The sequence below is a fragment of the Drosophila mojavensis genome, unplaced genomic scaffold, assembly GCF_018153725.1.
Source record: "Drosophila mojavensis isolate 15081-1352.22 unplaced genomic scaffold, ASM1815372v1 contig_136, whole genome shotgun sequence".
Taxonomy (NCBI): Eukaryota; Metazoa; Arthropoda; class Insecta; order Diptera; family Drosophilidae; genus Drosophila; species Drosophila mojavensis.
In genome coordinates, this window is record NW_025318667.1 from 2,125,015 (window position 1) to 2,152,387 (window position 27,373).

Sequence of the window (27,373 nt, forward strand, 5' to 3'; positions counted from 1 at the left end):
TTTTTATTTATTTTTTTACTCTTTATTTCATTTTCTTCTTCATGCTTTTCTTGCAATACAAAATTGACCAGACATTAAACACCACAAAAAAAAAAAAAAAAAAAACCAATGTACTTCTACTATATTTAACTGCTAGTTAGTATTTGATACAGATACAGATACGGTTACTAATAAAAAAAAAATACAACACATTTATATTTAGATTTAGTTTTGTTTCAGTTTTAGTTTAGATTTTAGTTTTGCTAGCATATTTATACAATTTATCAACACGATGAAGCGCCTAGGACATAAACGTGGAACAGCTCAATCTACGCTATACTTAACGTCTCTCAACATCTCTATACGTTACCTATATCTATAATGTATCTTATCTTATCGGCTTACACAGATTCAATCAGAAATCATTGGATTCGATTGAATATAATCATGATTTGTGTATGTTAGTAAAGATTCAAGTGAACAATTGCATCATAAATTACAACAAACAAAAATTATAGATTTTCAGGAGGCAGTATCGAATTTTATGATTCATAGCCTTTGATTCGTGATACATCAGTCAAACATTGCTGATGTTTTGCATGAGTCTGAGTTAATTTCTTTTGCAAGTCAGGGACTCCAAGCTACGATTCACGAATCACACTTCATGAATCATGAATCATGCAACGCGTGACTCATAACTCCTAGTTTATAGCTCCTAATTCGTAGCTCATGGCTCATAGCTTGTAATTCATGATTATTGATTCACTTCTCATGATTCATGCGTAATGATTCATTGCACTCAAGTTGCATTATATTAATTTTGATTAACAATTCACAATGATTTGGATGATTCCAAGTACATCATTCAAGACTGATAGCTTCTGAAGCAGATGATTCCAATGCAAAAATTGTGTAAGAAATGCATAACTCAATCGATTCATTATTGATTAAATGGTGCATTCCCTCAGCTAAACTTAACCAGGAAGTAATTTGATGAACAAAATTGATTCATAACCCATATTTGCCAAATGATTCATGACTCACCAACCATGATCCAAACTGAAAAACTCATTTACTATGTAGATTGAAGCATTATGAATCACAATGATTCATGATCAGTGCAATTTACTTATGGTATTATGTACACACGGACGCAACCCGAACACGCCTTAAATGGGCGTGGGCATCAGCTTGCCGTAGTCCTGGTGCATGCTCGGCTTTACGGAGTTGTAGACGGGCCGTCCGCCATCATCGGGCAGAGCGTAGACGTCGGGCGGTACGCATAGCGACTGCAGCTTCGAGATGTACGAGTCGAAGTGCTCGTGCGGATGCGGATGCGCATGCGGATGTCCGTGCGGATAGCCGCCAGGATGATGCACCGTATAGGCATGGTGCGGTGGCGGCGGCGGTGGCGGCGGTGCAACGGCTGAGCCGCCTCCCTGATGTCCATACATGGGCGTGCCCGCTGCAGCGCTGCTCGCTGATGCCGACGACGCCGATGTTGGCGGCAGCGGCAGTGGCGGCGGCGGCGGTGGCGGCAGCAGCGTCGAATATGCAGCTGCAGCCGCGGCTGACGTGTGATGATGCTCGGCGCTCAGCTGCACGCCAATGGCGGCGGCACAGCCATTGTCCATGCCGGAGCCTGGCGCCGCGCCTGGTGGCAGCGTCGACGACGACGGCGGCGGCGGCGGTGGTGGCAGACGCACATGCTCCAGCAATGTGATGACATTGTTGCGCAAACTTTCGTAGTAGTTGTTCAGATTGGCATTGGGCGGACCGCCGCCGACGCCGCCGTTGTCGGCGGAGACGTGCGACATGCCGCTGGGCAGTAGATCAATGCCGCTGCCGCTGGTGGTGGATGAGACGCCGGCGAACGGTGACTGGCCGCTGGGTGAGGCCAGCGATGAAGCTGTGGGTCGCTGTTGTTGTTGTTGTTGCTGTTGTTGCTGCTGCTGCTGCTGTTGTTGATGTTGCTGATGTGCACTCAATGGAGAAGCCTCCTGCAAGTGTGTGAGAGAGAGACAGAGATGCATTTGTATTAGTGCTTGGTCATTGGCTGCCGCTTTACATATGTGTATATATATGTGTTTGTGTGTGTGTGGGAGTGTGCGTCGATTGTGATTCATTGATTCAATGATACGTTCTGCCATTGCCAATTGCTCAAATTCAATTTGCTGAGGTGCTGCTGCACACACACACACACACACGCACGTAGAGAGAGAGAGATACACGTATGTGTGTGCATGAAAGACTGCGTATGTGTGCGCGCGCCCAAATTGAAATTCCAATAAGAACGCCCGGCCAGTAGCATTCGAAAAAAAAAAAAAATACAGCAATCCGAAAAAATAACAGCACAAAGGAAAGAAGGAAAAAAATACGTTCAGCAAACAGACACACAAACACACGAGCGCATGCCGAATGCACACGAAAACACCTCGTGTGAGTGCGCTGGCAAGCTTGAGCGAGAGCGAGTGCGAGCACGAGAGAGAGCCAAAGCAAAGGCAAGAGCAAGAGCAAGAGCGCGGGAGCCAGCCGAGGCAGCCAACTGCTGTTAAAGCTGTCGCTGCCGCTGCCGCTGTCGCGGTCGCAGTCGCAGTCGCTGCCTTGCCTCTGCTTCTGGGGCATTTTTTCTTTCCACATCAAACGTTTGTTGTATTTTTTTTCTGTTCGCTCTCATAGGAGCTCGTGCTGAGGCCACAGAGGTTACGCAGTCAGCGTCGCTGCTGGCGCTGGCGTCGTAGCACAGTTTGCAGCGGGGTAGCTGACAAGCTGGCGTTTTAGGAGCAGCAACAGCAAATCGAATGGCGCTCTGCGATTTGCTGCCTCGGCATCGTTTTTGGTGCCGACTGCGACTGACAGCGGCCAGACGGATGAATATCCAGAGACCGACTCTATTGACTGGGTAGGCGGAGAGGCCCACACCCATGGCTGCAGCTGCCTGCGCATGACCACACACACACACATGTGTGTGTATGTGTGTATTTAGGGACCTGGCATGCGTAGAGTGGGAGGTGAAATGTACGTTTTAGGGGTGGCGCTGCCTTAGCTGCTGCGCGCTGATTCGTCGCTCAATGCAGTCGACTAGCGGCTGCAGCAGCTGCCTGCAAGCGAACGCCGATTGGCTGCTGGCGTCGTGCCACCATTTTGAATAACGGCCTTGCAATGACAAACGACAGAGGTCGCTGCACTCGATCATTGGCCAGCCAAAGCAGCAATGCTAAATGCCAAATGCGAAATGTGAAATGCGAAATGCCAAATGCAAGCATAGCAACAAAATATCAGGAAAAATGCTTAATGCTCAATTTCCAAGTGAAAACGGAAGTTGAAGCAGCGAAGCAAAGCGAGGCGAAAACATAACTTTGCTATTTGTGCAACAGCCAGGGCGCGATAATTTAAATATAATAAAAGTTTCGCTTGCCAGCAGACGTCGCCCAACTTTCTTTGGCCATGTTTTGGGTTAAAAAGTACATTTGCCAAGCCAAGCAGCGACGACGTCGACGGCGCGGCAAAGGCGGCAATGGCGGCGGCGGCGGCTGCTAAAACTTTTGTTTGGCGACTTTTGCGCCGACTTTTCCACAATATTGTTGTTCTTGTTTAAGCTTTCTTTTATACTTTTTCTTCTTCTTCAGTTAGCTGTTGTTCTCGTTGTTGTTGTTGTTGTTGTTAACACATGCCTTATTATTGCTTTTGGGTTTTTTGGAGTTTAGAGACGTCCTTGAAAAGTGGCCGCAACTTAGAAAAGCAGCGGCTCAGGTGCCAAAAAAAAAAAAAAAAAAAGCGACAACAAAAACAAAACGAAAGAAGAAGAAGCAGCAAACTTGCAGACAAAGTCGCAACTTTCGCTGCGCAATCGCGCATGACCAACAGCGGCAAGTCAACCTAGGTAATTGGCCCACTTAATTGAGGTTATAGCATTTGCTGCAGCTGTTACGGTCACTGTTAATGTTAGTTTGCTGTTAAAGCCATGTAAACAACTCAAAGTTGCACAAAAACTGTTGATTTCTGTGACAAAGCATGCATTTCAGACTTTATCAATATTGAGATGGGAATTATTACTATGGCTGTTAAAGTACTGTTATTGTTGCTGTTACTGTTGCTTTTGCTGTTGCTGGACAGCTTGTGTCAATTCATGTCTAGAGAATATATACATCAAATTTGATTCTCATAAAATATGTTCTCTTGCTCGAAAATTATTCAGACTACATTTACATTGCTGTTACTAGCACTGTTAAGATTAGTATTCTATTCAAGCTTTGCTAAGTTCTTGCTTAGGCTTTTCAGACAACTCATTTAGTCATTTTCATTGATTTTCATCTTCGTAAGATCATAAAAAAGGGTTTAATTTATATCAATATATTTTGCTGTTACTGTTACTGTTGATATTACTGTTACTGTTAGTATTCATAATAATGTTTGTCCTTTTTCAAGTTTAAATATTTTTTTTTTATTTATTTTTTTTTATTATATAAAATACTCAAAATTTGTTGCGATCAACGAACCTGAGCCTACGTACCCGATCGCTGGTGCTCAGCTGCGACTCCATTGCGTTGATGTCCGACTTGAGGCGCATCATTTGGGATTCGACGCGTGCGTTTTCGCGCTGCAATTCCGATATTTCCGCTTCCAGAGTGTTCAGATCGTCGCTGCCGCCGGCCACATTGACGGACGTCTTATCGCCGACGCCGCTGCTGCTGTTGCTGCTGTTGTTGTTGTTGCTGTTGTTGTTGTTATTGTTGTTGCTGCTGCTGTTGTTGCTATTGATGCCAGGCGGCAAAGGAACGCCGACGCCGACGCCGACACCGACGCCAACGCCGCTCATAACAATATCCAAGCCGCTGCCGCCTAAAGCAGGAAGAGAGCAGAAGGCGTGATGTAAAGCAAAGAGCAGACAGGGAGAGTGAGACCGAATGTGAGAGAGAGAGAGACCGAACGAGAAAGATAGAGCGAGAGAGAGAGAGAGAGAGACTTGTCATTAGTGATGGACGCTCGCTAAAATATTTTGTTTTTTTTTTACTCTTTGATGTGGAACTCGATCGATATTAAAATATAATTTTATTTTCTTGTTTTACAAAAGCTCTCCACGGTTGTCTATGTGCGCGTGTGCTAGCAACTCAATTGGAGCTTTCATGTGTGTGTGTGTGTGTGAGTGAGAGCAAGTGAGCATGTGTGTGTGTGTGTGTTTTGTGTGTGTGTGAGTGAGATAGCAAATATCACGGCTTACCTTGGGTTCGATTCTTGTGCAATTTGTTTGTTACTTAAATTCATTTTTGCTTGTGTGAACTTATGGTTGTTGTTGTTGCTGTTCTTGTTGTTGTTGTTCTTGTCTTTTTTGGTTTTTTGATTTTTGATTTTTTTTTTTTTTTTTTAAATATTTTTCTGCCTTTTGCTTGTCTCTGTTCTATACTTTTTTTTTTTTTGTTTGTTCTTAAATACTCTTGAGTTTGGTTTTGTTTTTGTTTTACTATTTACAGTAGATACTCGGCACCGATACAAAACGTCGCGTAATCTAAAAGAAATCATTTGCCAAACAAGCAAAAACCATGAAACGAAACGAAAAAGAAGAAGATAAACGGATTTAAATAACAATTTGTGAACGGTTGCATACATATTGGTGAATATATATAGAGTTTTCGTATAGTATAAGCGTTAGTTAGTATTTTAGTAAGTGTATTGCATTGTATCGGGCATCGAATTAATATTATGCACCGGCTTTTTATTGATATTGTATATTTTTTTCTGTTTTCTTTTACTTTACTTTTCCTTTGGCCCTGTCGTCTGTCGTAAGGTCAATTTTGGTATATTTTGGTACGCTTGAGCTTGTTTGCAGAATAAAACAAATGCACGCATTTCAAAATTAAATTTCTTTTTGGTATATTTTGGTATTCTTTTTTTCGCATTTTTTTTTTTTTTTTTTTGTGTTTTGCCTGGCACATTCCGAAAAACCGAAACCATAACCAAAGCCAAAACGAAAGTATTTTTTTTTTCTTTGTTTGTTGTTCTGTTAGACGTTAGCACACACGCACACAAAATTCCAACCGAAAATGTACAATACGAGAGAGCGCAAAGACACACAGATATATACAAAGAGTGTGAGTGATAGATAGAAAGAGAGTGAGAAAGATAGAGAGAGAGAGAGAGAGAGAGAGAGAGAGCGAGTAAGAGAAAGAGGAAAGCAACAACAAATTGCAGTTTCGAAAGGGCAAAACACAAATTTCCAGAGCATAATCAGAATCCATCTTTTGGTATTTAAAATATACCAAATTTAACGAAAAGAATATATTTATATATTTATATTTATTTATATTTATATTTGATTCATATTTTTCAGCAAATTTAAGCCATGTCTCAAATGGAATCTCACATGATTCATACATGAATTGTATTCGAATTAAATTTATTTTGTATTTGAATCATATCAATGAATCATATTTGAATGATATTTCAAATCATAATGGGCAGGTAATTTTTAAACCATATTTGAATAATGATTCATATTTGAAATATTTTAATCATATGCTAATATATACATATTTATATTTCAATTATGTATCAAATTATTTTGAATCATAGTTTAAAGCATATTTGAATCATATTTCAAATCATATTTCAATCACCCTTCAAACCATATTTGAATCTATTTTGAATAACTTGACTCATTTCTAATGGTTTCTGACTATATTTAAGCAAATATACACAATATATAACTGTATATATCACTCTCTGCTTGAAATTTGAGCTGCTTTCCTCTGTTAGTGTTGGCAACTTGATGTAAATGTTATGATGCCCCAGCATGTGAAGAAAATAGTTGGGGCATAATAACCATTGTAAGCCCAGATTCATAATAGAAAAACACGCAAAAGACTTGAACTATGTTAATAGAAAGGCCATTAGATTGGGCAAAATAGATATAGAGATGCAAAGATCGATAGAGAGAGAAAGAATGAGAGAAAGATAGAGAGAGGAGAGCGGAATAGGAAGCTTGATAGTGAGCTTTGGTGCTCACACTTACCTGTGTAGCCTTTGGGATATACCATGGTAACCTCATCGAACTTGGGCTTCTTGATGCCTTGGCTGCCAACTGTGGTGCAGGCTACAAAATGGGAGTATCAAAGAACGAAAGAGAGAGAGAGAGAGAGAAATAGAGGAAGAAGAAGAGGCGAAGAAGAGGTACAAATGTGAAGAGAGAGGGAGGAAGATAATGAGAAAGAAAATGAGAGTTAGAAGAGTCAAGTTAGTATTAGATAATGAATGTGTTGATAGCTGATTACTGATCTTACATCATTGATCACTGATCTTAGATCATTAGATCATTGATCACTGATCTTATATCATTAGATCATTGATCACTGATCTTAGATCATTGATCACTGACCATTTATCACTTGATCCTTAATCATTGGTCAAAGTTCGAAGCTATAGATCAATGGTTATTTTTTATTGATCACTGTTCATTGCTCATTGATCCCCGATCATTGATCATCATTTATTGTTCATTGATCATTGTTGCTAAATATTCCCCACATTCTTCTAAAGTGTCTCTTCCTCAATAATTCTATTCAAAAGTAACGTAAAGCCTGGTTTCTGGTTTTCGTGTGCACTCGAATGCGAGTTTCATTTGACTACGACATAGTATATTAGAAATATTTGACTTATATAGACAAGCCCCATTGGGATATGGAAGTTGAAATCAAGCGTTTAGCAAGCGTAAGACATTTTGCTGATAAGATGGCAAATTTCATAGAATATTCAAACAGTAAGCTGTTATCGATAACTTGAAAAGATATTAGAGTTATCGAAAGTAATAGCACTCTTGTTGGGTCAGTCTGTATAGCTTAAGATTTGGGCCATAGCTAATTCTCAACCTAAGATCTGTTAGCTAAATTCTAACCTATCCACACTCACTTTTGAATTGAAAAGTTTTCTATATGTTAAATTCCCCTAGTTCTTTGTCCGATTTCTAGTCGACTCACCGTCAAATTTCATGGCCGTAGCAGCTGCAACTGCGGCTTTGTGTTGCTCCACCGTGCCGCCGGCCTCCAGAACGCGCATCTTGTTGCGATTGGCAATGGGACAGCCCGATGCGCTGTGTGGAGTAGACGACGCAAGAGAATAATAGATCCAAGTACCGTTAGGGAGCTCGAATTTGGTTGGCTGTCTGCTGTTTGCTTACCTTCGATGTGAGAGGAATTTGCCGGTGGAATGGCCGGAGCCATCGCAGCCGGGTATGGGGCAGCGCAAGGGCTCCGAGTCTTGGCCATCGCGCGGCTTGCTCTTCGGCTTGTTGGCGCGCGGACAGCCGGACAGACTGCGGTGCGATGAATAGTTGCCAGTGACGTGGCCAGAGCCATCGCAGCCAGGCGTCGGGCACTTTAGCTCCTGTGAATGCGATTGCAAATGATTGCGATCCGAGCGCGAGCAGCCCGTTAAGCTAAGAGAGAGAGAGAGAGAGAGAGAGAGAGAGAGAGAGAGAGAGAGAGCATATTAAAACTTGACGAAGACAAGTACGTAAAGTCCTGTAATGCTTCATTAAATTTAAAAGTGGGAAAATAATTGGAAAGGATATATTCTTCAGGGGAAACTCCAAGTTGGCTTGTGGCACAGTTTGGGGCTTGCGGCTGTCCAGCTTGGGCAGCTTTTATGAGCGCTCTGCGCCCGCACGGTCGCAATCATTAATATGCTAGCTAAGAAGCTGTTGACACACACGCACACCCACACACACACACACACTCGAGTGCACAGTGACACAGCAATGCAGAGTCTAATATTTGTCAGTGGCTGACTAGGAAATACCCTGAATTCAGAAGGAAGAATTTATGGAAAGACAGACGGGTAGAGGCGGACGGTAGATAGACAGACAGACTGAAAAATAGATGGAAGGACAGACCGGTACAGGAAAAAAGGGAATGACGGACAGACGGACGTATACACGGATGAGTAGAGCAACAGATAGGCAGACATGTAGACAGACGGTCTGGTAAGACCAACAAGTGATTAGACGGTAGACGTGAATGTAAATACATCAAATCAGCTCGTTAAATCCTTTGGCGCTATGCCACGCCTACTTCTGTCTGTCACATACACTCGCACAAAAACAATGTACCCACAATTTAGTCTCTTTGGTAGTGCATAAAAAGGGGAATATGAAAGTGAATTGGATTCACACTTTTCACTTCGTCTCATTCTCTGGCATATCCCAAAGCTTCAAGGGGTTTTCCTACAGCTTATAGCATCTGCAACCACTGTGCGACACATTGACAGCAACAGGGATAGGGACAGGGACAGGGACAGGCGCAGTGACAGCGACTGTGACTGATGAGCCGCAGTGAATGATGCTGTTAGATGGATGGCACATACCGTCCATCAAGAGCACTTATCAAGGACTTTTCACTAATTGCATTTTAGATTAGGTAGAGGCACACGCAGTGCAGTGGACTCACCCATCTTTGGTCTTGTCGTGCTGCGGTATGTGCTGCGGCGGTGGCATCGAGTAGCAGGTGGCCGGACTGGGTGAGTAGCCGCCGGAAACGGGCGTCGGGTAGCCGCCGGGTCCCACGGCCGTCGCATACGGATTGCTGCATTGATAGGCGGCGGGGCCATAGCCGTGGTAGCCAGCTGGTGGGTAGTCGGATTGTACTACCATGCCATAGCCAGGATGTGGTGAATAGCCTGCAGTGGAGTAAAACACAAGATATGATATGATATACGATATACGATATGACCTATGTGCTATCATAAGATTAGATATGGCATTGGGAACGTACCGCTCGGATCTCTATACGTTTCGATATAGTGTGAGCCGCCGCTATCGGGCGTCGATTCGCGGCTATATGGACGCGGCCCGCTGATGTGACCCACCAGGCCAAAGCCAAGCGGACGCGGCGGTCCGCTAAAGTCCACGGGCTCCATTTGTGGTGAGCGCGGCGGTCCGTTCGGTCCGATTGAACCGGGCGCAGCGCTGCCAAAGCCCTGACCGTGGCCCACAACAAGGCCGTCGGCGCCGTACTGCGGGCTCGTGATGATGCTATTCAAAGAAACAGATGGACACCAGTTAATAGGGGAAATACTTCCAATTATGACTGCCTGCTATGTCAACTTATATTCATATCATGCACGAAGGGCTTAATATAATTTAGATTTAAAATTGTTTCAGCGATGGAAATACGTAGCAGAGCTCAGACATTAATTTTCGGTCATGTAACTCTTTCAGTGTCTGAGTTCCTTGAGGTTAGTTGAGCTTACTATAGCAAGGAGATATTTCAAACACTGTATTTTCTTACTTGTCTAAATTTAAATGATTGGAATATGTAGTCGAGCCTAGATGTAAAATTTTGGCCTCATAGCTCTTAAGCTCAATGAGTTCCTTGAGGTCAGTTAAGCATTAGCGATAACTTATGATACACTGTTTCTTATAGAATCGCCTTTTGAGCATTCGAAAGATCATATGTGTGTTCAAGAAACATTTTTCACCAGACATCTCTTATAATTGAATATATATACTATATCCTAAAGATTATTGTAATTGTTATATGCATGATTATGGATTGTCTAAGTAGATATTAAGCTAAATATAATCTATCTAGGATATCAGTAAATTATCCATATCTTAACTGTAGCTTATTCTAGCTTAAAAACACTGAATATATCAGATGAATACATAAAACTAAGCTTATAGGTTATAGGCTAGGAGCCGATGTACCAAGTTTCGTAACGCTAGCTCTTCTAGTGCCCGAGTTACTTGAGGTCAGACGCAGTGTTTATTGAAATATATGACAATGATTCAATATGCTCGAGAGAGTGCACAAAACAATATGAAATGAGTCAAATGAAAGTAATGAAATAGTAATTAACAAGTAATTAAATAGTAATTAACAAGTAATTAAACCAAAATATTATTAATCTAGGCTAAACGCAAAGTCGAGTTGAGCCTGGGCGAGTGGACTTTGGATGCTAGGTAAATGGGGTGAGGCGGGAGTAGGGGTTCTTCTTCTTCCTCCGTTCGTTTGGTCTTACCTGTGCGGCAAACGCGTCACGCTCAGATCGAGCGTCTGGCCCTGCGGACTCGGCACTTGGGGGCTGGCAATGTTGGGGCTGGCTCCCGGCTGTGGGCTGCCGTTGCCCATGCGCTGGTTGTATTGGTTGTGCGAGGCTGGCGAGTTGAAACCGTGCGGGCTGGACGATGTGACCGATGTGGCGCCCGATAGGTCAACAGCTGGCGCTGCCACGCCCACATTTGGCGTCGGCGAACTGCTCTGTTTGCTGTGCTGCTGCTGTTGCTGCTGGAGATGTTGCTGCTGCTGCTGTTGTTGCTGTTGTTGCTGTTGCTGCTGCTGCTGCTGTTGCTGTTGCTGCTGTTGCTGCTGTTGTTGCTGCTGCTGCTGCTGCTGTTGATTCTGATAGGCAGCGGCTGCTGCCGCCGCCTGCGCTGCAGCCATCTTCACCGACAAGTTAATGGCCGAGAAGCCCGGCGGCAGCGGCCCCATCGTCGGATCGTAGTGGTACATGGGCCGCGGATAGATCGGCCCGCCCCCATTGGCCAGCTCCTCGTGCTCGGCCTTGGCCATCAGCAGCTGCTGCTCCTGCAAGTACTTCTGCTGCTGCGCCTGCAGGTCGTCGGCCGCCTGTGGCAGATAGTGGTACATGTTGGCCGGCGCTGTGGCCGCTGTGGCGCCCGGCTGCAGTCGCTGTCCCCCGCTGGGGCAGCAATTCGGATCGTAGCGCTCGAAGCCCGCTGCGCTGCCGCCGCCGCCGCCGCCGCTGACCGAATCGCCGACGCCGAGGCCGACGAACACGGGCGCCACTGTGCCCGGCGGATGTGTGTGCGGATGTGTGTGCGGATGTGAGTGCGGATGCGGATGCGAGTGCGGATGTGGGTGCGTATGCTCATAGGCACTGCGCGCCGTCACCGGCGACAGCTCGCTGCTGCTGGGATTGCTGGCGAGCAACTGTTGCTGCTCCGCGCTCGGATCATGGCCATGGCTTTGCGCATAGCGCATCTGCTCATATTGCTGCTGACGCTCGTCCGCCTGCTGCTGCTGCTGTTGCTGTTGCTGCTGCTGGTGCTCTGAGTGATAGCTGGCTGGATCGTTGGCGTCGCCGGCGCTGGCATTGCCCGCGGGCATCATCTGTGTGGCATTGCCCTCGATGAAGGGTCCGCGTTGTTGATGCAGCGTGTGTTGCTGCTGCTGTTGTTGCTGCTGCTGCTGCTGATGATGTTGGGCGTGTGGACTTTGCATGCTAACATAGCGACTCAGATGCGCTTCGGTGTTGCTATTGTTGTTGTTGTTGCTGCTGTTGTTGTTGTTGTTATTGTTGCTGTTGTTGCTGTTGCTGTTGCTGCTGCGCGCACTGCCAGCGGGTATTGCGCTGCTGGCCGCTGCAACGGCATCATTGGCCAAATACGAGTGCATGGGACTTTTGTTATATTCCGACTTAATGCTGGCCACCGGACTGTATTCCGTTTTGATAATGGGCATCGTTTTGTTGTTGCTGCCGTTGTTGTTGTTGTTGCTATTCGTATTGTTGTTGTTGATGCAGCTGCTGTTGTTGTTGTTCAAATAATGGCTAGAGCTGATCTTGAGCTTGTCCAGCGCATGCAGCTCCTTCTCATGCTTCTCCAGTTCGCCAGCTGCGCACGGCGTCAAACAGATAGACAGAGATGGGAAGAAAGAGAGAGAGGCAGACAGACAGAGAGAGAGAGAGAGAGAGAGAAAGGGAAAGAGAGAAATAGTATGTGCATGAGAGAAAGAAATATGTAGAGAAAGAGAAAAAGAGGGAGAGTACGTGTGAGGGAATGATATAGAGACAGAGACAGAGTCAGAGCGAGAGAGAGAGAGAGAGTGTGTGTGTGTGTGTGGGTGTATAAGAGGAGAAAGATTGATATAGGATGATATAGAAGACAGTTTATGAGAGAAAGAGTGTGTGAGTGAGAGTTAGAGAATGAGTGAGATAGATATAGTTAGCGATAGGAAGATGAGGTAGTATCAGGTAAGGAAAGAGAAATAGAGATAGTGAGAAAGAGAGAGAGGGAACAGGAGAGAGCGCAAAATAAATTGTTAAAACGTTTTGTTGAAGTTCTTAGATTTTGATTTAGATATAAAGTTTTTTGTAATGAATATTTTTCTTGAGTGTTGATTGCTTGACAGAGACAGGCGATCGAACGCACCTGTCGTGTTTTCGTTATGGTTATCGTTATCGTTATCGTGATCGTGATCGTGATCGCTTTCGCTATCACTATCGACTCCGCCTGCCGCTAGGGGCAATGCCAATGGCAATGGCAACGCTATCGCTATCGGGCTATCGCTCACGCTCACGCACATCGACTGATAGCGCCCGACCACCGATCGACGAGCCGCCAAGCGCCGTATAGCTCGCGGACAGCCGGACAGGCTGCGATGCACGCTCCGATGCGGCTGAACGTGTCCCCGTCCGTTACAGCCAGGCGTGGGGCATTTCAATATCTGTTCGTGCAGCGCCAGCACTGCGGCCCGCATACCATTGGTCGTAGGAGAGTAGGACGATCCAACCGGGTTTTGAGGGGGATGAGGGGGAGCGAGTGAGGGGTGAGTGTCATTAGTTAATTGTCAGTAAAGGGACTAAGACTCTAAGTCGCTAAGACTCTACCACAGGCAGCCAATACACACTACTACGGGGCACACAACTACAAGCACAACGCACATCGCATAGGCAAATTGCAAAAGAAAGAGAGAGATGGATAGAGTTAAACCTTCTGATATGTACATCATATGTAGAGCAAACCAAAGTTGAGCTTAAGAGTGTAGGAAGAGCTAAAGAGAGACGTGGAGTGCTTAGAGAAGACGGAAAGAGGGAGAGAGAGAGAGAGAGATAGCAGTAATTGGATTTATAGAGACAGTATAGAGCAAAGAGACACTAGGAAAAGTAACGGTGCTTTGAGAAAGAGTTCAGTAAGAAATTCTAATAGAGAAAGAGGAGGTGGGGGAGAAAAAAAAGAGAGAAACTGAGTCTTGCACTAAGAGAGGAGTTCAGAAATAGAGAGAGAGAGGGAGTGAGAGAGTGAGGGAGATAGAGAGAATGAGATTCAGATAGAGAAAGATGGAGAAAAACCGATTTAGAGAGAGAGATTTAGGGTTTAAGGGACAATGAGGAGAAGAGAGAAAGAGACGGAGATATAGAAAAAGGTTCAGAGATTCTGAATCCGAGAAGGGGTCACTAGGAAACAGAGAGATAAAGATTTGAAGAAAATTCAGTGAAAGAGAATGAAATTGTCATAGAGGTAGACCGAAAGAATGAGAAATTCAATGAGAGAAAGAGCGAGAAAAAGATATTCAAAGACAACGAGAGGAAGAAAGAGTGACCCTAAGCCAAATCACACACACATACATACATCTACACACATACACATACTAAGAAGACAGCATGCTACGACGGAAGAGAAAGAGAAAATGAGAGAGAATGAGTGTAGAAAGAGAGAGAGAGAGAGAGAGAGAGACATTATGGCCTCCATAGCAAGAGGTAGTAGTTCATATATTAAGATAGAGAAAGAGAGAGAGAGAGACAGAGAGAGAGAGAGATAGAGAGAGAGTGAAAGAGACAGAGAGAGTGACAGGCTATAGAGAATAGTGATATCGATCTACATAGGCGCTACAATATACGAAACTTTTTGGACACTTACATTCCGTTGTGACTTTATCGCGCTTCGGACAACCCGACAAACTGGCCAGGCCAAGAGAAGCGTGGACGTATATGGAAGAGAAACAAAGGCTTACAATTGAGCTTGAGTAGCATGTGTGTGTGTGTTGAGTGTGTGTGTGTGTTGAGTGTGTGTGCTATGTCTGTTGTCTGTCGTCTGTTTTGTGTTGCGTGTTGTACCTTCGATGATGCGAATATAATCCTGTGACATGTCCTTGGCCAGTGCAATGAGGAGTTGGGCATTTGGCGCCATCTACAAGTAACCAAGTAACAAAATGAATTCAAATCAAGGCAGCAGCTAGACACACGCACACACACACACACACATACACACACACATGCCTAGCCAACAATGTGACAACGAGCGAGGGAGGCAAACAGGTTTTCTAATTAATTATGTGAATGCGTCAAACGGCAGCAGCAGGAGCAGCAGCAGGAGCAGCAGCAGGAGCGGCAGCAGCAGTGGCTGAGGGTACAAGGGGCTGTGACATGTTCATGGCAAGAAAAATATTCTAGCAAAATGTACAGCTGACAAGGCGCACACGCCGACAGCGGCAACAACAACAACAGCAACAACAGCAGCAACAGCAGCAGGAGCAGGAGCAACAACTAAATGTTAAAAAAGACAGGCAGCGCATTCTTTAGCCTAAATAATTAATTAAAATTTGATGGAAAACAGCTTTGCATTATTTACTTTAAAAAGAGCACATACACACACACATACACACACGCAGGCACACACACATGACAGCAGTTGCTGCTGCTGCTGCTGCTGCTGTTGTGGGCGCATAAAAAACAAAAACTTTTCAGCCAAAAATCAACCAGACCACGTCTAAACTTGGCCTTCTAAGCACAAATTCTCAAAGATAACGTCACAGCACAGAGCACACACACACACACACAAACAGCGCTCGTGTTGCTGCTGTAACAGACAGCAACAGCAGCAGCAGCAGCAGCTAGAGGCGGAGGCTTAATGAAATATTTTTCGAAATATTTATGCATATATACATAGCATGAGTGTGTGTGTGTGTGTGTGTGTGTGTCTGTGTCTGTGTCTATTACGTGGCCGTTCAAAATGTCAAACTGCAACGCAGCTCGACTCGACTCGACTCAACTCATTTGGTCGTAATTAGAATTTAATTAAAATGAAGCGAGACGCGCCTGCAATGCCCAAATACAGGGTATTGCCAGGCTAAAGCCTAATAAGCCTGGCTAAAAAGGCTAACGGCAACACGCTAATGACTTATTACGTGCCTTTGCCAACTAGTTTTGTATCTCTTACTCTTACCCCTCTCTCTCCCTCTCTCTCTCTCTCTCGCTCTCGCCCTCACTCTGGCAACTATTTAAAAAGTCATTCAAATTATATGAATACCATAGTGAAAATATGTTGTGAGTGTGTGCGTGTGTGTGTGTGTGTGTGCGTGTGTGTGTTTTCTGATTGTGTTTGTGCCTGGCTTAAGAGCACTTGAATCTTTTGTGCCCTTGGCTTTAGGTTTTAGAGCTCTGAGCATATTAATGCCAGCACATAATGACAAAATAAATATGCAAAAGCAGTTGCCAAAAACGTGCCTCATATTTACCCTTTCACATCTCTGTGTGTGTGTGTGTGTGCGTGTGTAGACGTGTTTTGTCTGTTCGCTTTTTGACAACGAGAGTTCAATTTTATAAAATTTGTATAATGTGCGCTGAAATTAGTGAAAAAGGCTCAACAACCAACAACCAACAGCAGAAGCCACTCAACTAGTGTGCGTGCGTGTGTGTGTGTATGTGTGTGCCTAGAGATGAGCGCTGGCTCGTGCCTAAACAATCGTTTATTGGCTATGCTAAAAGTAATCAGGGACTTTTCAGCGGCTATCGGCTATCGGCTATCAGTTATGTTATCGATAGGCGATGAGCACTAGCTGTATTCTATGTAGATGCTTAAGCAATGTGATATATATGTAGTTCCCCTCAATTATATAGAAGAAACTTATTGTTATCGATAAACGATAAATGAATACTAATAAGCTGCCAATTAGGTAGTAAAAAGCCTGTTTAAATAATATAAAAAAAAAAAATAAAATAAAATAAAAAAAAAAAAATTTTTTTTGTTTAAGAAACTCTCAAAAATTCTGTTTTTGTTGTAATTGCATTTCTTATATATTATGTTTTTTTATGAAACTGATCATATCGTCTCATAATCACAGGAATTCAAAGTTTTAGCATTATGCAACACTGGTTTGCTAGCACCGTTTGTTGTACTTATATAAGGCGAATGCTACTCTCTCGATTTCGTTGCATTTCAAGACCATCTACAACTTTCTTAAAAATTAAAAAAAAATCTAAAAAAAAAAACACCGTTATATTCAAGTAAATAAATCAAAATAGTGTAATTCTTTTAAGCTAGCAAATTATATTTACTTTAATTTGATATTGTTCTGTTTTGATTTACGTTTATTTTACAGCTAAGCAATTTGCTATATGTCCGAATACTATCTTAAGATTTCTAGTGGTTCTCTTGCTCTCTCCTATATGAGCTAATACTATACATATATTATATACAATTATGTTTTTTTCTTTTACTGCTAACTGCACTTGCTAGTGATAAATTTTAAATATTTTTATGTAGAACACTTTTTAATAGATATTTCTGTTTTATTTTTATATATTACTCATCTTTTTTTTTTTCATAACTACTTTAAACTTTTTTTATCTTACTTTTACTTCACTCAAAATTATTTTGTTATATAAATATTTTTAGTTTCAATATTTTTAAAATTTTTATTTTTTCTTATTTTATTTTTCGTTTTATAATTTTGTTTGGTTATGTCATCTCTAGGCTGACGTGTGTTTGTGTGTCTGCATGTGTGTGGGTTTTACAAGCCATTAGCTGCCTTGCCTCTGCCGTAGACCACGTATCATGCGCCACGCCCACCAACAACCGGCAACCACCTAACGCCCTCATTCACTTAATGTGAACTTTTGAGCGATGCTGAGCTGTGTGGAGGGGGGGGAGGTGTCTTGAGGTTGACAGCCCATTGCTGCCTAAATGTGCAAATAATAATAATAATAATAATAATAACAATGACAACAACAACAATAATGATAATAATAATGATGATAACAACAACAACTGAAGAGGCCTCGCGTCTGCAGCGAGCCGAAGATGGAAAACATTTGCAGAATAATATACATATGTGTGATCGTAAGACACACACACATACACACACACACACTCTCTCTCTGTCTCTCTCTCTTTCTCTCTCTCTTTCTATATCTCTATCTCACTCTCTATGTCTAGTTATTGCTTAGCCAATTTGTCTTAAAACTCAATGCAACAAGAAGTTTCGCCGATTTTATGTTTGTTTCCGATTTGGTTTGCACTTGCTTTAAATTACATGTGTGGGTGTGGTTGGGCTGGAAGGGCGGGGGGTGTGGAGGTGTTGATCGATGGTGGTTCGGGTGTGTGTGGGGAGTTCTTGGTTCACGAGCGGAACTGGAACTGGCACTGAGAGTGGCACCGGAACCGGAACCGTTACCGTTAACACAGCCGCTTAGCCAGTTCAATGGAGTTGTTGATAGCCTTAGCCTTTTTTAGCTTTTTTATTAGCTTGTTTGTTTTTTCATTTTTTTTTTTTGTGTGTTTAGTAACAACAACGACAACAACTTACCGCGATTTTGGCTGCCCGGCGAGTAGCTGGGCGCTGGCGTGGATGCAGCGGCTGCTGCTGCTGCTGTGGGCGTAACTGCTGCTAGGGGCGTGGCTGTTGCTGTGGGCGCAGCTGTTGCAGCTGCCGTTGCTGCCGCCGCCGTTGTTGCTGCTGCTGCTGCTGCTGCCGTTGCTGTGACTGCTGAGACTGCTGCTGCTGCTGCTGCTGCTGCTGTTGCTGCTGTCGTCGTTGGCGCAACACCAATAACTCCCTCACGTGCAATATCCTGCATCACCGAGGCCGCTCGACTGCCGACGCCCGCCGGCTGCAATATCGTATACTGTTTGGCATCCATCAGCGGCTCCTTACCCCCTGCCTTGGCCAGCCGCGGCTCGTTGGGCGAGCCCAGCTGCGGCGCCATCTCGTAGCTGCGACTCTGATCGACGCAGAGGCCGTGCTGCTGCTGCTGCTGCTGTTGCTGTTGCTGCTGTTGCTGCTGGCTGGCAGCTGCTGCTGCTGCATAGCCATAGTAGGCCTCGGCGGCATTGTAGGCGCTGCTCGTATACTGTGCATGGGCGTAGGCCTGCGCCTGGGCGTGGGCGTGCGCCTGGGCCTGGGCGTGGGCGTGGGCAGCAGCAGCAGCGGCCAATTGGCCGTTGCGCTTGATGATGTCGATGGGCGGCTTGAAGGCGGATGTTGCTTGTGTGTAGCCGGAGTTGTTGTCGTCCTTTTTGTTGCTGCTGTTGCTGCTGCTGTTGCTGCCATTGCCATTGCCACTGCCAATGCCATTGCTGTTGTTGTTGTTGTTGTTGTTGATGTTGCTGATGTTGTTGTTGCTGGCATTGAGGCGCGCCTGATCGTTCTCCTTTTGCCTGTGAAAGCGCAGCAGCAATGTGTGCGAATTGCTGTTGCTGTTACTGTTGTTGCTGCTGCTGTTGCTGTTGCTGTTCGCATACTTTTGCTTCTCCTCGAACAGATTCTGAAAGGGCGGCGGATTCTCGTCCTCCTGCTCCTGCAGGCGATACAGATTGGTGCGCGCATCTGGCCAGCTGCCCGAGAGACTCTTGAGCGCCGCCTGAGTCTCCCGTATCAGTGCCTCGTCATCCTGATCGGCAGCATCTTGTACGGCGGCAACAGTTGCTGCTGTTTTGGGTGTTGCTGTTGCGGCAGCTGCTGTTGCTGCCGTTGGATTGCTGTTCTCGCCGCTTGCTGTTTTGGCCAACTGTCGCTTCTTCTGTGGCAATGTGTTGTTGTTGCTGGTTGTGTTGTTGTTGTTGTTGTTGTTGTTGCTGACAGCCAATTCATCATCGCGACTGCAGCGTTTGCGTCGCTTTATCGACGTCTCATGCTCATTGCTGTTGCTGCTGATGTTGCTGTTGTTGCTGTTGCTGCTGTTGTTGCTGTTGTTGCTGTTGCTGCTGCTCTCGACCAAGGGCGTCTCCTTGCTTAAGGGCCGCTTGGACAGCGCCATTTTTGCCAGTTTGCCAGTTGCCAAAATGCCTTAACAACAAATTTTCATGTGAGCTCAAAATTGGTTTTGGTATTTTTTGTGGTATTTTTTTTTTGGTTTGTTTAGTATTTTTGGTTTTTGTTGTTAGTTGTTTGTTTACTTACGGCTAAATGTTAGTAGCATTTGACAAAAAATTTGGGGATAAGAGAGTTTATTCGAGTGGGAATTGGGATCAAGCAGGTGGATTCATTGTTATCATGCAGCAGCCGCAGCAGCAACAATTGCTGCTGCAAGCTGAACGCAAATAAAAGAGCTGCATCAACAAAATTCAGAAAAAATAATTTGTTCTTAATTTGAAAATAAAAAATGTATTCTTAAACATAAAAACGAAGTCAAAAAAACATAATTTTGTACACTGACAAAAAAACAGCAGTTAGTTCATTTCATAGACGAAAAATGCACTAGAATATGATAGATGAAAGTTTTCTCGACTTCATCAAGTGACACAACATTAAAATCTCGACTAGAAACTGACTTAATAAATTCAAGTTTTTCTCTTCCTTCTAGCTTTACTGCCTTCCCAACTATTCTTCTACTTACTCTAACTGAGCTTTATGCAAGAAATGATAAAGCTCTATTTACTTCTTTACCCATAGCAATAGCTCAGCTTTTGTTCAAGTAATCGAAAACCGATTATTGTTTTAGTATTTTTGTAGTTTGATCATTTATTGAAATAAATTTAGAAATTCCCATACTATATTCAAATTATTTTGAAATAACTCTATTGTGTTTCGACAAGCGTGCTAATATTTTTTATAGCAATATCTCAGCAGCTTCTTGTGTGATCGATAAGAAAATATTTTTAATATACTTTTTCACTTTTGTTTTTTCAAATTTTGAACTAAGTTCAAGTTCTTCATTCAAGTCGAATATTCGTTGGTGTTGTTGGTACTTCAGATAGGCCTCAACTGAAGTTGAGCTTGAGTTTGACTAGAGTGTAGCACATAAGGTACGTAGATATAGATATATCTATCAATACAGATATAGATATATGATTTCTACTTCTATATAAAATATCAGAGCTAAAAGAAAACTATCTTGAGGCAAGCAAAAGCATTTTGCATCAGTTTTTGTGTCTTCTATCTGAGATCGGGCACTTCTAGCACCGTCTTCGTATTTATTCTGTAAAGGCAGGTCTAACGCATCTAAATGAGACTAGAAATACGCTCACTTCTGGAACTCTAGTTATTGTATGGCAATATATATGTGAATATAAGGCAGATCATTTGCTAGAAGACCATATCACATGGCTGCTGCACTACTCTAGCTGAAGAGTTCTATAAATATGTAACAAATTTTCAATTGTTCTCGCCTATCTCGACTTGTGCAGATATTAGAATAGTTCTTTATTTCATTTAGGCCAACTTCTATTCGGGCCAACTTGACATCTTGAGCCCAAATATGTGTGCTACACTTTTCTAGAATATGAGTTGAATCCAAGTAGTAACTATGTCTATAAGAACATTTGCAGTTTGGAGCTGCTTTGGCACTCGGCGTAAGTAGAAACAATGTTGGGTTCTTTAACGTCAATTTCCTATACTATATCTCTTATATATCTATGCTATATACAATTGCCTACCCATCTACCTATCAATCACTTTCTTCACATTTATTTTCACAGCCCCAACGAGCAGCCGCCTGAGGCTGGGCAACAGATTTTGTTTGGCAAAGAAAAATAAATTATAGAGTTTGACAACACTGGCTTTGATATGTTTATGGTGTAGTTTGAATGGCATAAGATGCAGAATTTTGGGGCAAATTTTCATAATCATTTTGGTTCGTTTCGGTTTATATATTTTTTTTTTGTATTTTCTTTAGCTTGCAAAAAATTTCAATGTGATTTTTCTTGTTGCATTGAATTTCTATTTGTTGTTTTGATATATATATATATATTTTATAAATTTTTGATATTTTTTGGTATTACTTGTATTTTAATGGGTTTTACTTAGTTAGCTAATGGACTAAATATAGAGTTCCTGGCTGGATTACGAGCTTTAGAGTTTTTCATCATTTCGTTTGAGTTTGTTTTAGATTGAGAAAATTTGAACTTTACCTATTTGAGAATTGTGCGATTCGGTTTAGCTTTGTTTTTTTTTGGTATTTGTTTTGTGGTATTTTCAGTTGTTAGTTGTCTGTTGTGGCTGGGCCTATTTTATTGTGTGTTGCACTTTAGAGACTTTTGCTGGCTGGTTGTAGTTGTTGCACGCTTGCCATGCTGCATGTTGCACTTGACACACACACACACGCGCACACACACACACACACAGAGAAAAAGAACAAAAAATTAGCTCATATATATTTGTATTTCTATTTCTATTTAGCTTTTGCACTGCACTTGAATTTTGTTTTGGGGGGTGGGGGCAAAAAAAAGCGCACGGGAGTCGCGGATTGTTTTGTTTTGGAGCTGCCGTGGCGTATACGCAATATCAATTAACGCGCGCACTTTGCTCGACTTTGAGTTTAGTTTTAGGCCGACGCCGACGTCAGCGACGGCAGCGGCGACAGCGACGGCGACGGCGACGACTTCACTTTAAAATCTTTTTGATTTTTGCGTTATTTTTTTGTTTGTTTGTCGTAGTTGTTGCTGTTGCTGTTGTTGTTGTTGTTGTTGTTGTTTCTGTTGCATTTGCCTGCTGCTGTTGCTGTTGCTGTTCGCTTCCCTTAGGCAAGGCGAAACTTTGTTAAGTTGGGCGCGCGCGTCGCGTAGTTTGGCAAAAGTTTGTTTTTAACTTTTGATGCGGCGCGCAAAGTTTTTTTTTCCTTTTTTCGTTTCTTCGTTTTTTTTTCGCTTTTTGTTATTTTGTTGTTTGTTGTTGTTGCTGCGCGGCTGAATTGCAATAAACCGTTGAGCGGCGATTTCTTTTTGGCGGCGTGAAGTCCGGACGTCCAAAAACCGACTGCTGCGTTGCGTTTGGGGTAATAAAATTTTACATCGGCAGCGGCTGGCTGGCCGTCACACAAACACGTTAGCCGCGCAGTCGGCGTCGACGCAGCGCCAGCAGCGAACGCATCGGCTGCGTCGGGATTGGCAGTGGGGCACGGGCCGGGAGGGGGCTGAGCTGTGTGAGACGGGACAACACGCTAAGAGGCGTATGCAATCGTCATTCGGCACACGACAACGACAACGACAACAAAAACAACAACGACGACGACGACGACGACGACGCGAGGAAACTTCGTAAAGTTCGCGTAACTCTGATGCTTCGTCCTCTTGCTCTGTCTACTGCCTTCTGCTTACACTGCTTCTACTTCTACTTCTTGTGCTTATTCGTCGACTTCTTCTTCTTCTTCTTCTTTTTCGACTACATACAGCTGGCTCAGGAGGAAGCCCGAAAACGTGCGTCTCTACCTGTTCTAAGTTCGCTGCTAACTGACAGTTTTCCAAAGTTGTCGAACTTTCGAACGCAATGAAAATTGCAGCCAAATTTCTGCTGCCGCTGCCAGCGTCGGCAGCGGCGCGCACACACACACACACCCAGCTGTGGCGTTTTCGGAGTAAACACGAGTCGCCACCCGTCGTCGGCTGTGCTCGTGCGCCTGCCTTTCCCCAGTCGCTGGGGCTTAGCACAGTTGCGGCAACTGTTATACGCGCACGTATGCCAGCCACAGCGTCGGCGCACTACGCGGCAGCGCTCTGCGCGTATGTGTGTGTGTCTGTGTGTGTGTGTGTGTGCGTGTGTGTTGTCCGAAAAAGACGCAGCGCATTCCTGCAGCCAGCCGCCCTCAGCGCTGATTTGCCTTTTATCTCTTGCACGCTAATTGTAAATTCCAGCAGCGACGCCAACTGCTGCTGCTGCTGCTGTTGCTGTTGCTGTTGCTGCTGCTGCTGCTGCTGCTGTTGCTGTTGCTGCTGCTGCTGCTGGTATTCACAAATGAGTTTATCCCGTTGTCGCGCGCAGTCCGCAGACGCGCGCGACGCGCCGTCCGCAGCTGGATTGGCAGTCAAATTTGTTGTTGTTTCTTGTTTTGTAGATTTCTCGATCACTGACTCAAAAAATAAATAACAAAACAAAAATTCAAATTCCGATTGCGATTCTGAATATGCATGGCTTATCAGCTGCCGCTGCCGACGCCGCCTGCAGCTGCTGCTGCTGCTGCTGCTGCTGCTGGCGCTCCATTAGTGACGCAGCTTTGTGATTTGGCAGCCGTCGACTGAATCAGCGGCTGCAGCGATAGCGGCGCAAAGTGCAAACCCATCAAATTAGCCACGATCAGCGCCGTTTGGTTCTACAAATGGAACTAGTTCGCCTCTGAGTTCCGTTTGATATGATATGAACTAGTTACTCGCTGTGCTTTGTGAGTCAGTTCCGAGGAACGAGCACAGCTTTGGTGTTTTTCACACAGTTCAAGTAAACCAGCTCACTTATTGCGCTGCTTGGCACCAAGGTCCAATTAACTAGTTCCGTTAGAATTTTGTTTTTTGTTTTTTGTTTTTTTTTTGGGTAAAGTTCACGGAAAGTTTTTGCATAGTTCGCGGCATATTTGCAAGTGTTTCAAACAAACTTTCTAGACATTTTCGTATAGACCACAACAATCAAATATATGTATACACATATATATATTTATATATACATATATTATATTTAAAGGCCTTCTATTTTTTTTTTTGGTGAGGTTATGTGCGTAGTCTATCGATTTTGTTCTGAACTTTCTCGCAGTTCACAAAAGTTTGGCGTGAAAACTTTACGAAATTTAAATCGCATTAAATTTTTAACTACTTTTCCGAACAAATTTCTGAGCTGACTTTAAGCTAGCTAGATTTTCCCATATGTATATACCTACAGCTCTTTACCTGAGTCTAAAGAGCTCATAGAAATTGATTTGAAATTTGAATTTGACCTATGTAATATATGTGGTATATAAGCATATATACCCAAGGAGTGCCAATGAACTAGTGAACTACAAATTTGAATTGCTGCGAGGTAGGTTTGGGACTGCTTCAAGTGTCTTGGAGCCAATAGATGAACCAGTTCCTCGATCAAACAGCATATTCAAGAGTTAACTAGGCGTAAATGGAACTAGTTCATTGGAATTGTTACCTGGGCGTAAATGGAACTAGTTCATTGAATTACCATAACATTGACTACAAATTGGAATTGTTGCCTGGAACTAGTTTCATAAATGAATATAACATTAAATACAAATTGGATTGGAAGCGTGTGTCGTCGAGGCACAAATGGAACTAGTTCATTGAACGCCTATAATATTGAATACAAATTGGAATTGTTGCCTGGGCGTAAATGGAACTAGTTCATTGAATACAAATTAGAAATGAATCTATTCTCGTCGAGGTACACATGGAACTAGTTCATTGATCGAATATCATGTTGAATACAATTTGTGTGCCCTAACGATCCAAATTGAACTAGTTCATTGACTAGTTAGTGCTTATATTGCTTCTTCGTGGAAGTATAAAATGAACTAGTTCATTGATTGCATAAGACTTGAGAGATGTTCTATGTCCATTCGAATTTAACTCTCAACAGATTCTACGATCTATCAAATTTGGTTTCGTCATATGAATTATAAAATATACATATATAAAAGTTAAGCAAATAGATATAGAGTCGATTCTGTAAGACCGCCTTAGCTAAAGTGTCGATAGCTATTCTCATGACTGAGTTAATTTCCTATATCTGCCACAGTGTGACCTCGCTATAAAGGACGCCTGCGACGACTGTCGCGCCTCGCCTCACTTTGCATGTGTTGAGCACAGAGCACACTTATTTGCTGTGCTCCAGCCAGACTTGCAATTAAAGATGAACTGGTTCCTTGGAGCTGAACCGAATTTGTAGCTGCCTGTGCGCTGGGCCGTAATTAAAATAATTAAATGCCAAAAAAAAAAGAAAGTAATCACAAGATTGAAAAGTAATTTACACATGTAAGCAAACACCACGAATACACACGCACACACACACACACACTCATGCATAGACACACGCATGCAGCTTATACAAATAGATGGATAAACAAAGCCCGCAGGATACGAGGAGCGCGCGTAGGCAAAAGCCGCGACGCGCCGTGTTCAAAGAAAAAAGCTCAGTGCAAGAAAATTGCCAAGGCAAATGGAAAAGTCAACATGACGACGTCGCCAGGATCAGCATGCGAAACGCATCAGCAGCGGATGCCAGAAAGGGGTGCTGCCAGGGCAGGAGAGTGCGGGCCGGCTGACTCGCCGGGGTCTGGGGGAAGGTGAGAGCTGAAAACGCAAATGATTTCTTGAACTGCGAATGGTCCGACTCTATGATGGATAGCGCCCAAAAAATGGGGGGTGTAACACTTGAGAGGCGGCCGGGGGGAGAGAGCGAGGAAAGGCGTGGCAGAGACAGGCTGCGACGTCTGAGACAGTTGAAGGAAGACGGCTGAGAGCCTAACCAGCAGCTCGATGCTCTGCTCGTCCAGCCAATTAGCTAATTGAATGGCATTGATAATGGCGATATTCATAGACGTAAGTTGTGACTGTGAACAGTGCTCGTGACTGTGACTGAAGAAATCTGGCATTAAAATCTGCATCAAACATCACTGTGTTTCCTTAAACTGTGACTCTATCACTGTGCATTTCGCAGTGCGGCCCAGTCACATCTGATTTTTTCACAATAATCGCATTAGCTTAAGTGACTCATTCACTGTGACTCATTCATTTAACTATGAACTATAATAGTTTCACTCTGACTTTGAATTTGTGAAACTTTCGCCTGTTACTATTCAAGCTATTCGTATTCCTTTCATTGTAACTGTGATTGTACATGTGTTAAGCTGCGACTCTATCACTGTGATTCATTCACTCTGACTGATTTACTTTAGTCCTATCACTGTGAATTTCCTAGTGTGAGCTAATTGACTTCTTCGCGTTGATATATTCGCATTGGCTTTTCATAGTGACTCATTCACAGTGACTTAGCTATGAACTATAATCTATTCACTCTGATTTCGATACTTTCTCCTGTTCCAATTCATGATATTCGTATTCCTTTCATATCAACTGTAACTCTTCATGTGTTAAGCTGCGACTCTATCACTGTGACTCACTCACTCTAATCCCATCACTGTGTGGCCAATCACATTTGACTTTTTCGCAACGATCTATTTGCATTATCTTTTTATAGTGACTCATTCACTGTGACTTATTCAGTTAACTATGAACTGTGACTTATCGATTCTGATTTTCAAACTTTCTCCTGTTACTATGCACGCAATTCGTATTTCTTTCATTTAAACTGTGACTCTACATGTGTTAAACTGTGACACTATCCACAGTGATTCATTCACTATGATTAATTCAGTCTAATTCACTGTGAATTTTTCAGTATGTGCGATTCACATTTGTCTTTTTCGCTTTGACCTATTTGCATGGAGTTTTCACAGTGACTCATTCACAGTGACTCATTCATTCTATATCTATGTACTATAACATTTTTCACTTTGGTTATTAAGTTGTGACATTTCCCCTGTTACTATTCACAGGATTTGTATTCTCACTTAACTTAGCATGATCCTCTGATTCCTCAATGCACTCAACTAATATACCCGCTCTGGCGCTCAGTTAACAGAGCAAGGAAAAAGACAAAGCCGCGGCTGTGGCTGCTGC

At 43.4% G+C, this 27,373-nt stretch overlaps 1 protein-coding gene across 1 annotated transcript; it reads right to left on the reverse strand.

Moving 5' to 3' along the window:
• Positions 1 to 22,094, reverse strand: LOC6585548. Its single transcript, XM_044011645.1, has 12 exons — positions 21,839 to 22,094; positions 18,533 to 19,775; positions 18,297 to 18,424; positions 13,142 to 13,456; positions 10,990 to 12,604; positions 9,741 to 10,000; positions 9,417 to 9,645; positions 8,150 to 8,407; positions 7,950 to 8,062; positions 6,989 to 7,069; positions 4,493 to 4,821; positions 1 to 1,979 (listed from the first exon to the last, which is right to left on the reverse strand). The coding sequence occupies exons 2-12, from the start codon at positions 19,744 to 19,746 to the stop codon at positions 1,149 to 1,151; spliced, it is 5,373 nt and encodes a 1,790-aa protein (XP_043867580.1). The 5' UTR covers positions 19,747 to 19,775; positions 21,839 to 22,094; the 3' UTR covers positions 1 to 1,148.
• Positions 22,095 to 27,373: the final 5,279 nt, after the last annotated feature.

Coding starts and splice junctions, on each gene's coding strand:
- LOC6585548 (XM_044011645.1), bottom strand. CDS start 19,746: ATGGCGCTGTCCAAGCGGCCCTTAAGCAAGGAGACGCCCTTGGTCGAG. Junction 13,457..18,296: donor GCCGGGCAGCCAAAATCGCG/GTAAGTTGTTGT, acceptor TGCGGGCCGCAG/TGCTGGCGCTGCACGAACAG. Junction 9,646..9,740: donor AACGTATAGAGATCCGAGCG/GTACGTTCCCAA, acceptor ACTCCACTGCAG/GCTATTCACCACATCCTGGC.